The 13540-nt window shown below is 46.3% G+C and overlaps 2 protein-coding genes across 2 annotated transcripts; one reads left to right on the top strand and one right to left on the bottom strand.

Annotated features, from left to right (window-relative positions):
• Nucleotides 1-2169: 2169 nt before the first annotated feature.
• LOC103655055 (agmatine coumaroyltransferase-2) lies at nt 2170-7809 on the top strand. The gene is made up of 3 exons (XM_008681867.1): nt 2170-3392; nt 5199-5205; nt 6526-7809. Exons 1-3 carry the CDS (start codon nt 2170-2172, stop codon nt 7807-7809), a joined length of 2514 nt encoding a protein of 837 aa, XP_008680089.1.
• A 3662-nt stretch (nt 7810-11471) lies between these two features.
• LOC103652790 (agmatine coumaroyltransferase-2) lies at nt 11472-13307 on the bottom strand. The gene has a single exon (XM_020552442.1). It carries the CDS (start codon nt 13202-13204, stop codon nt 11837-11839), a length of 1368 nt encoding a protein of 455 aa, XP_020408031.1. The 5' UTR covers nt 13205-13307; the 3' UTR covers nt 11472-11836.
• Between the last annotated feature and the right edge of the window lie 233 nt (nt 13308-13540).

The following is a 13540-nucleotide window of genomic DNA, read 5'->3' as shown; positions in this document are numbered from 1 at the left end:
AGTTTTTCATGTCATTTTTTTGGTTGTGGCATAAATGAAAGATTTCATTCAAACATGGCCAATTAGAGGATTTTTGTTGTTGTATTGAGTAGATGGATAGAATGTGGATTCATGCCAAGTAGTTCAATAGTACCTACATGGAGAGCATTGCATAGTTCATATCTTTTTCTTGAGATAGATTACATGAGGGCATAAATGTTTGAATCATTCTTCATGGAGTCAGGATGAAGTGCATGACCATATGCATCTCTTTGGGATGTCAACTACATATAGTAGATGGGTTCACCATGGAGAAGGATTTTATGTTGAAATTGCGAAATATCATGAGGATGCAAATAACCTAATCAACTTTGTGGGCTAGGTTTGAATGAACATGACAATAAAGATGATGGTATGATAGATATTCTTGTTGTTCTACATAAAATGGAAATAGGAGAGGACAACAACCTAAGTTTGTTGAATTTCTTGAAGATGCAAAACATGCTCTTTTCCCAAGTTCTATACACTCAAGGTTCTCCTTTCTAGTTAGATTTCTTCATATCAAATCATTCTATAGGATCAGCAACACAACATTTACTTAATTATTGAAGTTATTATCAATGTCATTCCCTCAATGTGATCTTCTAGAATCATATGATAAAGCAAAGAAGTATCTCAAAGAATGGGGCCTTGGATATGAGCTAATAAATGTTTGTAAGAATAATTTGCTACGACGAGTAGTGTATTTTGTTGAATTAAGCTATATACATAAAATAGGAAGCACACATACCGTTTTATCTCATTTAGTTGTGATTGCGCTAAGGTACCAATGCATTGCCCATATAACATAGAACCCTTATTTGTTGCTGGCCATTAGTTATTCTAGGTTTTGTGTATATATATAATCAACCTTGAATAGCCTCAATCTATATGTATCCAATTTTTTGATAATGTTTGATATATATAACATGCAAAATGTAGCGATATTAGAACCTCGAATGTGCAATTTGACTACAAAATTATATGTCACTGGCTTCATTTACCTGTTCAACACTGCGAGTATATGCTTGATCTGAGAATGTGGCCTTCTCTTTGACTCCCACACCTTGATACATGATTCTAGAAGTTTGATGTATATGATAATGAAATAGAATGAACACTCACAAAGTCCTACTTAATGAATAATATATAAAAAGATAACAAATACAAAAAGCAGGGCTGAGAACCCGTACTTGTAGTTGTAGGGACAAGTATGGTCAATTTATCTCTAATTTTAGAGAAGATTATCGTCAATCAGTTAGTTAGATCTTTCACATCTACACCCTCAGCACTGTTGCATGCTTCTTACCAACCTTAAATCAAGAAGTTCATGCCCATCCATGAAATTTAATCTAACACCAAAACACCAAAACACTAGGAAACATGAGTAAATATATGGAAACAAGGCCATGTTCTCACACCGCCACATTAATATCTTATCGCCACATTAATACCACCAGAACCTCTAGAAAAAAGATGTGTCCTGCAAACTATCTAAAAATCATAAACATTGAGGTATCAACTCGATACACTCTAACCATTACTGGTAATCATAGTCATTGAATCTTTTATGCTTTCTGAAAAATTGCACATATTTTCCATTATGAAAAATAATACAAAAACTATGCAGCATGGCATTATGAAAGGTGATCTAAATAAAGTAACATCACCTTTACATATAATTAACTTACTTAATACTTATGCTATTATAAAGTAAAGTGTCACCTATATCTACATCTAATTATGTAGCCACGTCATTTTTATGAAAAGGGTATTTTTCTCAATAGAGAATTGGATGTTTGCGATTACACCAAAAGGAGTCCACAAAATTGTCATCAGATTCACATTTTATATACTTGGATAGACTCACAATTCATAGACACTGACAAGTATAACAAGGCAACATTTAGACTGACAAAATACCAATCATTCCATTTTCCATGGTCAGACAATTCAGGTTTTCTTTATTTCAGTGTCATTTGTGGTATTCATCCTTCTTGCTGCACCTCACTGGCGAAGAGCTAGCTAATAAATCAAAAGCCAAGCACGTTCTTTCCATCTAAGGCCTGGCCAAAGTTTCAAATACCCTCGCAAGTTAGGATCAGGAGTAAGCTTGTTTAGGTAAAAAAAACGCCAAATCACCGCGCGATAATGGAGATCATCGTGCACTCGTCCAGGTCTGTGAAGCCTAACTACGGTGACCGCAGCGACGGTGGCGCTGTCGCCGCCTCCGTTGAAGTCGTCCATCTCAGTGTGTTTGACAAGATAAGCTACGACGAGTACATCACCGGCGTATGCGCCTTCCACCCGCCAGCGCCGCCCAACCACATCCTCGAGGCTGGGCTGGCCACGGCGCTGGCCGTGTACCGCGAGTGGGCGGGGCGGCTCGGCATGGACGGCACCGGCAACCGCGCGATCGTTCTCAACGACGCCGGAGCACGGTACGTCGAGGCGACGGCCGACGCCGAGCTCAGCAGCAGCGTCGTCCTGGAGCTAACTACGGGTGCCAACCTGCTGAGCCTGTACCCGCCGAGCTGCGACGGCGCCAAGGAGCTGCTTCTCGCGCAGGTGACGCGGTTCCGGTGCGGCTCCATCATCGTCGGCGTCAGCGTGCACCACAGGGTCGCCGACGGGCACGCCATCTGGGCTTTCCTGTTCGCATGGGGCCAGGCCACTCGCGGCGTCCGCATCGACGACTCCATCCCTGTGCAGCAGCGGCACGACCGGTTATCTCTCTTCGCACCGCGGGATCCGCCGCAGGTCAAGTTCGACCACCGCGGCAACGAGTTCAAGCCTCACGTCGGAGATGCGTCGGGGGGCAACGGCGCTGCCCACGCCGGCGACGAGGTGGTGATACACAGGGTGCACTTCAGCAAGGAGTGGATCATGGAGCTGAAGTCGCAGTCGCAAGCGGCTGCATCGGAGGGTGCTGCCGCGACGGCGAGACCCTACACCACCACCCTGCAGTGTGTGGCGGCACACCTCTGGCGATGCATCACAGCGGCGCGTGGGCTCGACGGGAACCAGACCACCAGGATGCGCATCGCCGTGAACGGGCGGTCGCGGATGAAGGATCCACGGGTGCCCGTCGGGTACACTGGCAACGCCGTGCTCTGGGCGTGGCCGACGACCACGGCACGGGAGCTGGGGCGACAGCACATACGGGAAACCGTGGAGCTCATATCCCGGGAAGTGGCACGGATCGACGACGCCTACTTCAGGTCGTTCATCGACTTCGCCGGCTCCGGCGCCGTGGAGAAAGAGCAGCTGGTGCCGACGGCTGATTCGCTGGAGCTCACGCTGAGCCCGAACGTCGAGGTGGACAGCCTGCTCGGGATCCCGTTCTACGACATGGATTTCGGCGGTGCCCGGCCGTTCTTCTTCGTGCCTGGCTACAGTACCGTCCCGGTGGACGGCTTCATCTATGTCTTGCAGTCCTTCGAGGGTGACGGGAGCGTGGATGCCTACGTGCCTCTGTTCAGCACCACCATTGAGGCGTTCAAGAGGTGCTGCTACTCTCTGCAACCGACGGCTAGCTGACGAACGTGTTTGGGTGGCCTGTTGAGTGGCAACTGGCAACACAATGAGTCTTCAGCAAGATGTTGTTGCATGCATTTGTATACAAGTTTTTAACACACCGAAAGTTACGATTTTGTCGCTTATTTATTCATGTTGTTTTATATCTACCGAAGTTTATTTTATTCACGTTATTTACATCTATCGATTTACATACAATCACACACCATTAATAAACTTATAATTAATTCATTGCGTTGTTTGTACCAGTTTTGTTTGTTTTCTTAAGTCATATTAGGCTATTTCCAATGTCGATCTTACTTGAGTTTCATCGTTATTACATATTCCATCACATCATCAAATATGATGCCATGGCACGGATTTAATAAGGAGAGATAGAGAGTTTCATGGGAGGTAAGAAAATTTTATTTAGATGAAACTCAGCATGCACGGTTTTATAGATAAAATTAATGTGACATCCTTAAAAATAGTGTAATGAAACTCTGCATTGCAAATAGCCTTATTTTAATTTACATCCACCGATTTATCTACAATCACATTATTAATAAAGTTCTAATCCCTCATGTTGTTTGTAGGTTTACAATCTTATATCATTAGAATCATATTCCATCACATTTATACCACCACCTACTCATGAATTTTATAGGTGAGAAAAACACAATAAAAATGTGAGCTTTTAAGGGAGGCTCACTCTCTGTGTAAAAACCCTTTCGATCTAGACATTATCCCATCTGAGGTTTCCATCATTAAGATGATGCAAGATTTTGACACTCAATAAGTTATGATCTTACCTTTGTTTGTTTACATCACATTGTTTTACATCTGACAATTTCTGTTTGTTTAAGTCACATAAAATTCCATATCATTTGTAAAGTGTCAATCCCTCACTTTGTTTATAATGATTTTGTTTGTTTAAGTCATGTTATTTTAATACATTTGTCATGTAACAAACAATCTCGCATTCACCACGCCAGAATAGGCAATCACTACTGAAGCATCACTATTAGGTGTGCTTAGGCCGATAGTGACTACTAATCACTACTGGGTGGCAAGACGAAGATCCATGGATTCGAATAGAAGTTAAACACCCGGTTGTGATGCAAACTATCACTGCCAGTCATGGATGATGAGACAATAGCCACGTATACAACCACACCGACAACCCCTTCACCATTCATAGCTAAGCAAGGACCAATGACACACACTTGCGCATGTGAACTTAATTATCAGGTGAACACATTCCTAGATGTTGAAATTAATTATTCTTCAAATAGGGTACTATTAAAGTCTTATGATAACTTTATTATCCTTATGTGGTTGGGAGTTCAACTAGCTAGGAGCGAGAAGGCAACAAGACAATAAAAGTTGTTGCTTCCAAAGGGATTTTTGTAACTGCAGCAAGTACAAGATTAAATGGAGCATATCTTGTAACCCTAGCTAGCTAGGTTGTTTAATGTAAATAGGTACTTATTGGAAAGGTCTCTTCATGGGGTTCTTGGCATTCACTTGGGGCCCTAGGGTCATCCCAAGCCCTTGAGTATTCATGGTACGACCTGATGGTGGTTGGGCCCCCAAGATTCATTAGAGGCTCTAGGGTCCATATGGGGCCCAAGCATTCATAGGAGGGTATAGTGGTGGCCAAGGGCCCTTGTCTTTCATTGTTAGCTCTCTAAGATGTCTAAGGTACCAAGTGTTTATGTGAGGTCCCGCTAGCAGTCAGGGGCTCCCTACATTCACATTCACTGGGTACTCCGGCTAGAGATACATTGGGCTCTAAGTGTTCACGGGTACACCTTATGGCTAGAGATTTCTAGCACTCAATGACAAGGACCATGCTAACTATGTCAAAATTTGTAGTGATGTAGAAGAGTAGGGGCTCCCCTTGCTCTAAGGCGACCATGACTATAGGTGATATAAGATATTCATTGGGGCCTTGCAAAGCTTGTTCAGCCTCAATGGTCCATTAGAAGGGACTAGAGCCATGAAGTAGCTGAACGAAGAGAAGCCCCTGCTCCTCAAGTTTGGAAATAAAATGGCTAAGCACCTCCATGAATTTGGTCAAGCGCTGGAGTTATTGGATGCATGTTGCATGACCCATGAGTTCAATGGTTAGGAAATTCCTTGAATTAGCCTCGATTCCTTGGTGGGATACAAAAAAAAACCAAGTAGCTTGCTTGAGCATACTTTGAAAACACATTTCAAGATTGAGCATAAGACAATTTCAAGGAAGGCTATCAAAAAATGTTAACCAAGTCCTAGAGGATCAAATCACTATGTCGACACTTAATGATGATGTCATCTACATGGACCTCAGCGGTTTTTCCTATATGGTCTTTGAAAGGCGTCGTGGCATCATCCGAAGATATGGCCAGACACTAACAATTTCAAAATTTGAATTTCAAATTGTGGGCACTTAAAACAAAATTTTGAGACCGTGATTATTTCAAATAAAGGAGTTATCAATTGCAATGTTTACTTTTAAAAACCTATAGCCATGGTTATGGCCATTGGTCATTTGAGAAATTCGACGATTTTGGATTTCTAGAGGCGGCTCTAGATCTAGTTGCATCTAAAGATATGAGCGTTTTTAGAGGCGGTTATAAATCCAAGTTATCTCTAAAAAAACGTTTTCTAGAAGCAGTCCAACAAGAGTACGATTTTCAGAGACAAGTTTTGATTGGGCCGCCTCTATAAAAAAAGTATCTATTGCTAAAAATTATTTGCGTCGAAGTAATAGCATCATTCTCGATTTTTAAAATTATCCAACAGTGATAACCCACCATTTGGCCACCTATATATGTACGTAGCTAGCTAGCCGAACGCGGTCGATGATAAATAAAGCATTCCTATTAATTTGTAATGGAGATCACCGTGCACTCGTCCAAGGCCGTGAAGCCTGAGCCTGACTACGGTGGCCACAGTGATGGCAACGCCTCGGTCGCCGTCGTCCCGCTCAGCGTGTTTGACAAGGTGAACTACGATGAATACATCTTTTACGTGTACGCTTTCCACCCGCCGGCACCGCCCAACGCCGTCCTTGAGGCGGCGCTCGCCAAAGCGCTGGCCGAGTACCGCGAGTGGGCAGGGCGGCTCGGAGTGGAGGCCAGCGGCAACCCTGCCATCGTGCTCAACGACGCCGGCGCACGGTTCGTGGAGGCGACGGCCGACGCCGAGTTCGGCGGCAGCACCGTCGCTCTGCTGAGTACGGGGGGCAAGGTGCTGAGCCGCCTCTACCCGAGCTGCGACGGCGTCGAGGAGCTGCTGCTGGTCCAGGTCACGCGGTTCCGGTGCGCATCCCTCGTCCTCGGCTTCACCATGCATCACAAGGTGGCCGACGGGCCTGGCATGTGGAACTTCATGGTCGCGTGGGGGCAGGCCACTCGCGGCGTCGCCATCGACCCTGTCCCGGTGCACGACCGGACGTCGTCTCTCTTCGCGCGACGACGGGAACGGGACTCGCGGGTCAAGTTCGAGCACCGCGGCGCCGAGTTCAAGGTCAAGCCTCGCGGCGAGGGGCCGCCGGCGAGCGACGGTGTCGGTGCCGTCGTCCGTGCCGACGACGAGGTTGTGGTGGTGCACAGGGTGCACTTTAGCCGGGAGTGGATCACGGAGCTCAAGTCGCGTGCGTCGCAGGGCGCTCCCTCCCGGCAGTATACCACGTTGCAGTGCGTGGCGGCGCACCTCTGGCGGTGCATCACGGAGGCGCGTGGGCTCCACGGGCGCGAGGCCACCAGGATCCGCATTGCCGTGAACGGCCGCGCGCGGATGGTCCGGCCCCCGGTGCCGGAGGGATACACCGGCAGCGTCGTGCTGTGGGCGTGGCCGGCGACCACGGTTCGAGAGCTGCTGGACCGGCCTCTGCGGTACGCCGTGGAGCTCATCTCCCGGGAAGTTGCCCGGATTGACGACGCCTACTTCAGGTCGTTCGTTGACTTTGCAGGATCCGGGGCCGTGGAGAAGGAGCAGCTGGTGCCGACGGCCGACGCGGCCGAGGTCCCGCTGTGCACGGACATCGACGTCGACTGCCTGCTAGCGATACCGTTCCACAAGCTGAACTTCGGCTGTGGGCCGCCGTTCTACTTCAGGCCCGGCTACGGTCATGCGCCGGTTGCCGGCGCCATTTACGTCTTGAGGTCGTTCCAGGGAGATGGGAGTGTTGACGCTTACGTGCCTCTGTTTAGACGCACCATGGACGCCTTCAAAAAGTGCTGCCACTCCTTTCCGATGACGACGACGACCGGCGCACGGCTTTAAGCGCTTGCTTTGGAACCTCTTCAGCATATACCATAGCATTTGTTGTTTCTGTGCGCAGCTTGCCGCCGTGCCTTCTTGTTGTCTTGCTTTGCAAATTACTTCGATAAAAAAAAAACTGGAGGAGCCATGCTTTTACTCGAGTCTACACTCTCCACACGTTACCACAGTATAAAAAAACTCATAAAAAATCTCATGTATTATCATTGAGGCTATGGTTGGCAGATTCAGCTTAATTGGTTACCCCGCTCGCCGTACCCAGGCCCAGCATATGCGTTATCGTGTGAGTCCATGATCGGTTACCTGCATAGCATGAGCTCAGCTTGTACGCGCAGATGCAGTTTATGTGATTTTTCTGTCATTTACCTGCACGCGCGCAGACGTCAGACAGGTGCGTTCCTGCGGAACCAGGCTGGCGCAAGCCAGACTGAAATGAGGCATGTAATCACGCGAATTGTGTATATGGTCATGCAACTACACGGTTGGAGATAGCCTAATATAGTCTAGTCGTGTAAAACATTGTTTTGCATTGTATACTATAGTATGAGTTTGAGATTAGAGACAAGGATGACTACATTGTTGGAGATAGCCTAATGATGGGTCTACTATCACTAAATGAGTTGTCGTCATTTCGTTCCATAAGTATTCCGTACAAAATAGTTTGCTTGTGGCAGCAATTCTAAGATATTTTCCAACAAAAAGGTAGCCAAATTTACTCACTGAACCATTCTCTAAAATATATCCCACTTAAAAAGTGATTTGCTAAAACTCAAGCATCCCAATTTTAGCGCTTTCTTCAACGACACTTTGTATTTAGAGAAAATTCCTTTATTATATATAGCCTTTAACCATATCCTCTAAATCATTATCTAGATATAGATGATACTTATTCCTTCTCTATATATAGAGATCTCTCTTCTGCTCTATTTATTTTTATACTTTAGACAACGGGTTAAGCAAAACTAAGGTATGTGTAATATATTTGAGGGTATGATAAATACACACGTACAAAAATCTGAAGCAAAATAAATTAATAATATGGGTCTTTGATGTACAGAGAATAAAATATAGAAGGCACTATTAGAGAGGAAATAAGATATATAGAGATAAAGAAATCTTTTAGAAAAGCATGTAAAGGACATATATTGAGTAGAGAGGTACTGGAAACCTTAGAGAGAACCTTAGTCTAGACAAATAAATATGGTGAGCTTAGCTCTAGCCATGTTGAGCGTGTGTTTTTCAAACAAGCATCACGTAAAGACAAGTAAAACAAGCATTTGCTCTCATAGCCTTTGTCAATAAAGGTTTTATACTGGGACAATATACATTTATTGCACTCGAAAAAAAAAAGTTTGTAACCATCTCGACGACATAACAATGAACCACTAATTAAATTCTTTCTTAGCGAGTGGATATGATGCATGTTCTTTAGTTATATGGTATTTTCCGAAGGTACGGATCGACTGTGTACTAACACTACGAACAACCGTACATGCTTTGTTCCCCATCGATATGGTGAAACGCAAACCAAAATAACAATAGGTAATAAATTATCATACCCGAGATTTTCTACATCAGTACACCTTCCATCCTATAAAATAATGCATGCATGTTTTTAAAAAGAATCAACGTTTTAAAACTTTGCCTAACAATTTAGCCAAAACATATATTCTTAGTTTATACATGTTATATACTTGAATTTGTATTCAAAAATAATTTAATATGATGCTCATTTTGTATTCATATATGGTATATTTAAAAGAATTAAAAGGCTTTATTTCTACTTTAAAGACCATGCCAAAAAATTATACGTCTTATTTTATGGAATGGAGAGAGTGTCAACCATATTTGTAGATTTCTTGTTTGGCTTTTGTGCACTCACTGGCATAATGAATGGGCTTGTCACAGGTAAAATAATTGTCTTTTTTCTTGTTCTTCTTAAAAAGGCGTTCTTTTGTTTGACCCTTTGCTTGAATTTCTTTTCGCGTGAACTTTGAGGATTTTTCTGCACCACATGAATATTAAAAATCTCCTAAACAACTCTCTTGCCGCGAACATTTTTAGCTCTCGTTTTATCTTTAACATCTAAAGAACCAATAAGGTTGATAATGTCAAACTCTTGCTTCTTATATTTCAGAAAAGTAGCAAAATTTGTTCAAGTCTGTAGCAACTTAGCGATGATGCAGCCAGCCATAAACTTATCTGGCAGCATACAACCACAATCCTTAAAGTTCTTCACCAATATTTGTATTTCATGAGCTTGGTCCACGCCTATTTTGTAGTCATAAAACTGCTCTATGACATACAGCTCACTACTAGCGTCGAAAACTACGTATTATCCAGCCTCTAGTGTGTTCCATATTTTTTGCTATGGACATTGTCACATATGCATCAACTATATAATCTCCTATGACGTTAATTATTTCTCCCTTGAATATAGTGTCAGCATCCAAGAACACATACAAACTGTGATCCATGTGTTCTAGGTTCGACAACAAAACAACAATACAAAGCAGTTAATTATAGTACTCCCTCCGTTTCTTTTTAGTTGTCGCTGGATAGTTCAATTTTACACTATCCAACGATAACTAAAACGAAACGGAGGGAGTATGAATCTTCAACGCTGTCATTTGTAGTGATTTCTCTAAGAAAACATATGGTTTTCTCATACTTACAAAGCCCGCTAGTAAAAAAACCTATCACATTTTTTTGATTGTTAGACATTTTCAATAGCAAGATAACATCACCATTTGAAACCAAAGGAAAAAAGAAACATAAACAATTAATCGCTGAATTTTCTAACAGTCTAACTTGGTGAGTGGTGTCTGTTGCCGCGCCACGCCACGCCCAGTGCTGGGAATTGGGCCGGGCTAGCTTGGCTCAAGTCTATCGTGTTTCATGCCAAACGGGTTCGGACTAGAAAAGCCTAAAAAATTTTGGACCGTGTCGTGCCAGCCCGAAGTATAGAAACAGTGGCTCAGCCTAACACTAAATCACGTCGTGTCTTCTTTGGACCGTGCCGGCCTAAGCCTGGTCCGTATATTTGACCGCATAATATCAAAATATTACAACCACATAAAGTCCATAGCTTATTAAATTAAAGATATTAAACAATCATAGCATCATTTGATCACATAAACTCCAAATATGACAACAATATAAAAATCGATATCTTACTAAATTAAATAAATTAAATAAATTGGGACGTGCCGGCCCAAGCCTGGCCCATCTATGTGGGCCGTGCTGGGGCCCGAGCCGGAATTTGAGGCCCGGTCTAAGCCCGCTTTTGGGTCGTGCTAGCCCGTCACATATTATTCCGTGCCGAACCGTGCTTTGGGCTCCTGTTTTTGAGCCGTGTTGGGGCACGACGGACCAGAATTTGAGGCACGGTCTAAGCCCGCTTTCGAGCCGTGCTAGCCCGTCCCACATTATTTCGTGTCGGACCATGCTTTGGGCTCCTGTTTTCGAGCCGTGCTCGTGCTGGCCCGAAAAGACCGGTCCATATTAATTCCACGCCTTGCCTCGGTGGCAGTGGCGGCACGCGCGTGTGGCAAAATATGAGTCTTTTCTCGACCTTGGAGGTAGATAAACAGAAGCAACTATATAAATTGTGTATCATTCTATCAATTGCCCATATAATACTAAAGAATAACACATACCGCACGTAATAGAAGTGTTTTAGAATTATTAAATATTTATATAGGTCAAAGTCTATAAAAAATAATAAAACTGACTTTGGAGGGCGAATCCAAGGTATCATGGGTGTGCATTTGAATACTCATGATTTTGCTAATCTATAGCACTTCGTAAATAATTAATGACACAAAAGAGGAGTAGGAACACTAATTTCTTTATTCGAATTTTTGAATACGAGGCCGCATGGGACTCGCTAAAGAAATCTCATCTCGGTGTTGCGTGCACTAGGCCCGCCAACAAGCTGCGTCGTGAGATCCATACGCTTATGGCGAGATGGTTGGCAACTTTGGTGTTTGCATCACGACCTCGGGAGCCGTGGATGCAAGTCCATGGCCTAAAGTCGTGCGTCTGTTGCAGCCAGGGAGCGGCAGCAGTTCTTGAAGACGTCCATTGCTTGGCTGAAGAGAGGGACGTAGGCGTCAATGCTCCCGTCACCGGAGAAAGACGACACGATGCATATGAGGCCCTCCACCGGCGAGTAACTTGGCATGAAGAAGAACGGCGGCCCACCTCCAAAGTCGAAGTCCTGGAACGGGAGCCCCAGCATGCTATCCACCTCGACGTTCGGGCTGAGCACCGTCTCCAACGGGTCTGCCGTCGGCAGCAGCCCTTCCTCCTCCACCACCCCAGAGCTTGCGAAGTCCACGAAGGACCTGAAATAGACGTCGTCCATGGCGGTCACCGCCTTGGACACGAGCTCCACGACTTGCCTCAGGGGACTCCTTAGCAGCTCGGCCGAGGTCGTGGTTGGCCGCGCCCAGAGCACGACGTTGCCCGTGTACTCCTCCGGCACGCGTGGGTTCTTCATCCGCCGCCGCCCGTTCACTGCGATGCGGAGCTCGGTGGCCGTGCGCAAGTCGCCGAGCCTGCGCGCCTTCGTGACGCACCGCCACAGGTGCGCGGCCACGCACTGCAGCGTGCTGCGCGGGCGCGGCGCGCCAGCGGACGCCCGCGCCTTGAGCTCGGCGACGAACTTCCGGCTGAAGTTCACCCTATGTATCACCACCCTGTCGTCGACTTTGTTCCTTGACTTCTCCGTGCGCGGGTGCGGCTTGTACTCGGCGCCGCGGTGCTCGAACTCGACCCGGAGCGGGTCCCGGGGCAGGAAGAAGCACACGCGGTCGTGCAGGGGGACGGGGTCGTCGATGGCGGCGCCGCGCGAGGCCTGGGCCCAGGCGTTCAAGAAGCTGCGCAAGGCGGCGCCGTCGGACACGAGATGCTGCGCGGCCGTGCCCACGACGAAGGAGCCGCAGGGGAACCGCGTGACCTGGAGCAGCAGAACCTCTCCGCCGACGGCGGCGTCGTCCGACTCCGCACCCGCGGCCGGGTGCAGGCTCAGCGTCTCGGAAGTCGCTGGCTCCAGCGGCAGGACGCTGCGGAGCGGGACGTCGGCCGTGGCCTCGACGAACCGCGCGCCCTTGCCGTTGAGCAGGATGGCGCGGTTGCCATGCGCGTCCACGCCGAGCCGCCCGGCCCACTCCGGGTACTCGGCCAGCGCTGCGGCGAGCCCCGCGACAAGGACGGAGCTAGGCGGCGCCGGCGGGGGGAACAAATATAGGCCATGCATGTACAGATCGTAGGTCACCTTGTCGAATGCCGTGAGCGGAACAGCGCCGTCGGCATCGGGAGAAGGGCGACCGCCGCTGCAGCAGCTGGAGCTGGGCGTCACGACCTTCCACGACTCCACGGTGATCTTCATCATGTGCGTGGCTTCGACATACGACGATCGATAGATCAAGTTCGTGCCAGTATATTAATAAGCAAGTTGTTGATGTACATGTACTGCACAGCCATGTGGATCACGAATAATAGACGTTGTTATAAGCAAGTTAGCTAGCCGTTGATCCAAAAATTAAACTACAATAATCTGCGTCCATGCATTTTTTATTGGGTCGATTTGCCTTACTGGCTTACTCCCTCCCTTGTGAGACTCGGCAACAAGTTTCCTTTTTATTCCCTCGATTTGGCCACACGATAATGTATAACCGTCTAAATATTTCTTCATGATTAATTTGACGGGGCGTTTAGATCCATTTAT

Source organism: Zea mays, chromosome 4 (assembly GCF_902167145.1).
Source record: "Zea mays cultivar B73 chromosome 4, Zm-B73-REFERENCE-NAM-5.0, whole genome shotgun sequence".
In the NCBI taxonomy this organism is placed as follows: Eukaryota; Viridiplantae; Streptophyta; class Magnoliopsida; order Poales; family Poaceae; genus Zea; species Zea mays.
Note: the sequence above shows the minus strand (reverse complement) of the source record. Positions and strands in the feature narration are given on the sequence as shown.

Excerpts from the sequence above, each read along its gene's own strand:
- LOC103655055 (XM_008681867.1), top strand. The coding sequence starts at position 2,170 with ATGGAGATCATCGTGCACTCGTCCAGGTCTGTGAAGCCTAACTACGGT.
- LOC103652790 (XM_020552442.1), bottom strand. The coding sequence starts at position 13,204 with ATGATGAAGATCACCGTGGAGTCGTGGAAGGTCGTGACGCCCAGCTCC.